Consider the following 1,004-nt stretch of genomic DNA (forward strand, 5'->3'; position numbering starts at 1 on the left):
TTTCGAATTGTTCGGCTGTTAAGTCTTTGTAGCGAGGATCGAGGAAGCTTGCAATTTGACGCACGCTGACTTTCTCGTTTGATTGTATTTCCATATCAAAGCGCCTAATCAGTGATTGACGTAATATTTGTTTGAATGTTGAAATATAGTCGTCGTCCAAAACGTCCTCTATCAGATGATTATCTATGATTCCTCGTATTACCGGACGAACCAAAGATATTGTGACTTCGGATGAAGAGCAAAATACGGTGGTTGCACATTGGAGAGGTTTCAGAAGCGTCACCAGTTTTTCTATAGTCAACCATTCAATTGCAGTGATTTCTAAGTTTTGAGCCTGCCTCGGTTTTGTTATAGATGTATCATTTAATACCGCCAAAATAGGAGTTCTATTTTTTTGTAAAAGTTCACACATATAATAAGTGGAATCCCATCTTGTAGGACAGCTTTGAATTAATGTCTCTTGCGGCAGATTGAATTTTATTTGAGTTTTGTGTAGCTCTTGCATTGCTAATGTAGAATGTTTGAAATGTCCAACAATTTTCCGTGCTTTCTGTATAACATATGCTATATTTTCTAATTGTAATGCATCATTCACAGCTAGTTGTAGGGTATGAGCCGCACAGTTAACATGTTCATTTATATTTTGAAGATTTTCTGCAGCGTTTATCATATTGGATGCATTGTCGTGTACTATGGCAAAAATTTGTTCTTCTAAATTCCAATCGAAGAATATCATTTCTAATCCTAAAGCTATATTCTCAGCTGTATGTCGTTCCTCTAATCCTATTGTACATAAAGTGTGACTACTTAATTCCCATTTTTCTTTATCTATATAATGTGCCGTACAGGATAAGAAAGAATCTTGTGAGAGAGATGTCCAAATATCCGTGGTGCATGATATATTGGCGCCTTGATGTTGCATCTTGTGCTGCAGGAATGTTTTTATTTCATCATAATTTAACCCCTTAACTGTCGATGACGGCTATAGCCGCAAAAATAAAAGT

General features: G+C 36.2%; 1 protein-coding gene across 1 annotated transcript; it reads right to left on the reverse strand.

Moving 5' to 3' along the window:
- Positions 1-202: 202 nt before the first annotated feature.
- On the reverse strand, positions 203-783 carry LOC112462244 (zinc finger BED domain-containing protein 1-like; the record flags this gene model as incomplete). The annotated part of the gene is made up of 1 exon (XM_025027911.1): positions 203-783. A coding segment is annotated over one exon (581 nt), but the record flags the coding sequence as incomplete, so codon positions are not given.
- Between the last annotated feature and the right edge of the window lie 221 nt (positions 784-1,004).

Source organism: Temnothorax curvispinosus, unplaced genomic scaffold (genome assembly GCF_003070985.1).
Source record: "Temnothorax curvispinosus isolate PA1 unplaced genomic scaffold, ASM307098v1 QBEX01012124.1, whole genome shotgun sequence".
NCBI classification, from domain to species: Eukaryota; Metazoa; Arthropoda; class Insecta; order Hymenoptera; family Formicidae; genus Temnothorax; species Temnothorax curvispinosus.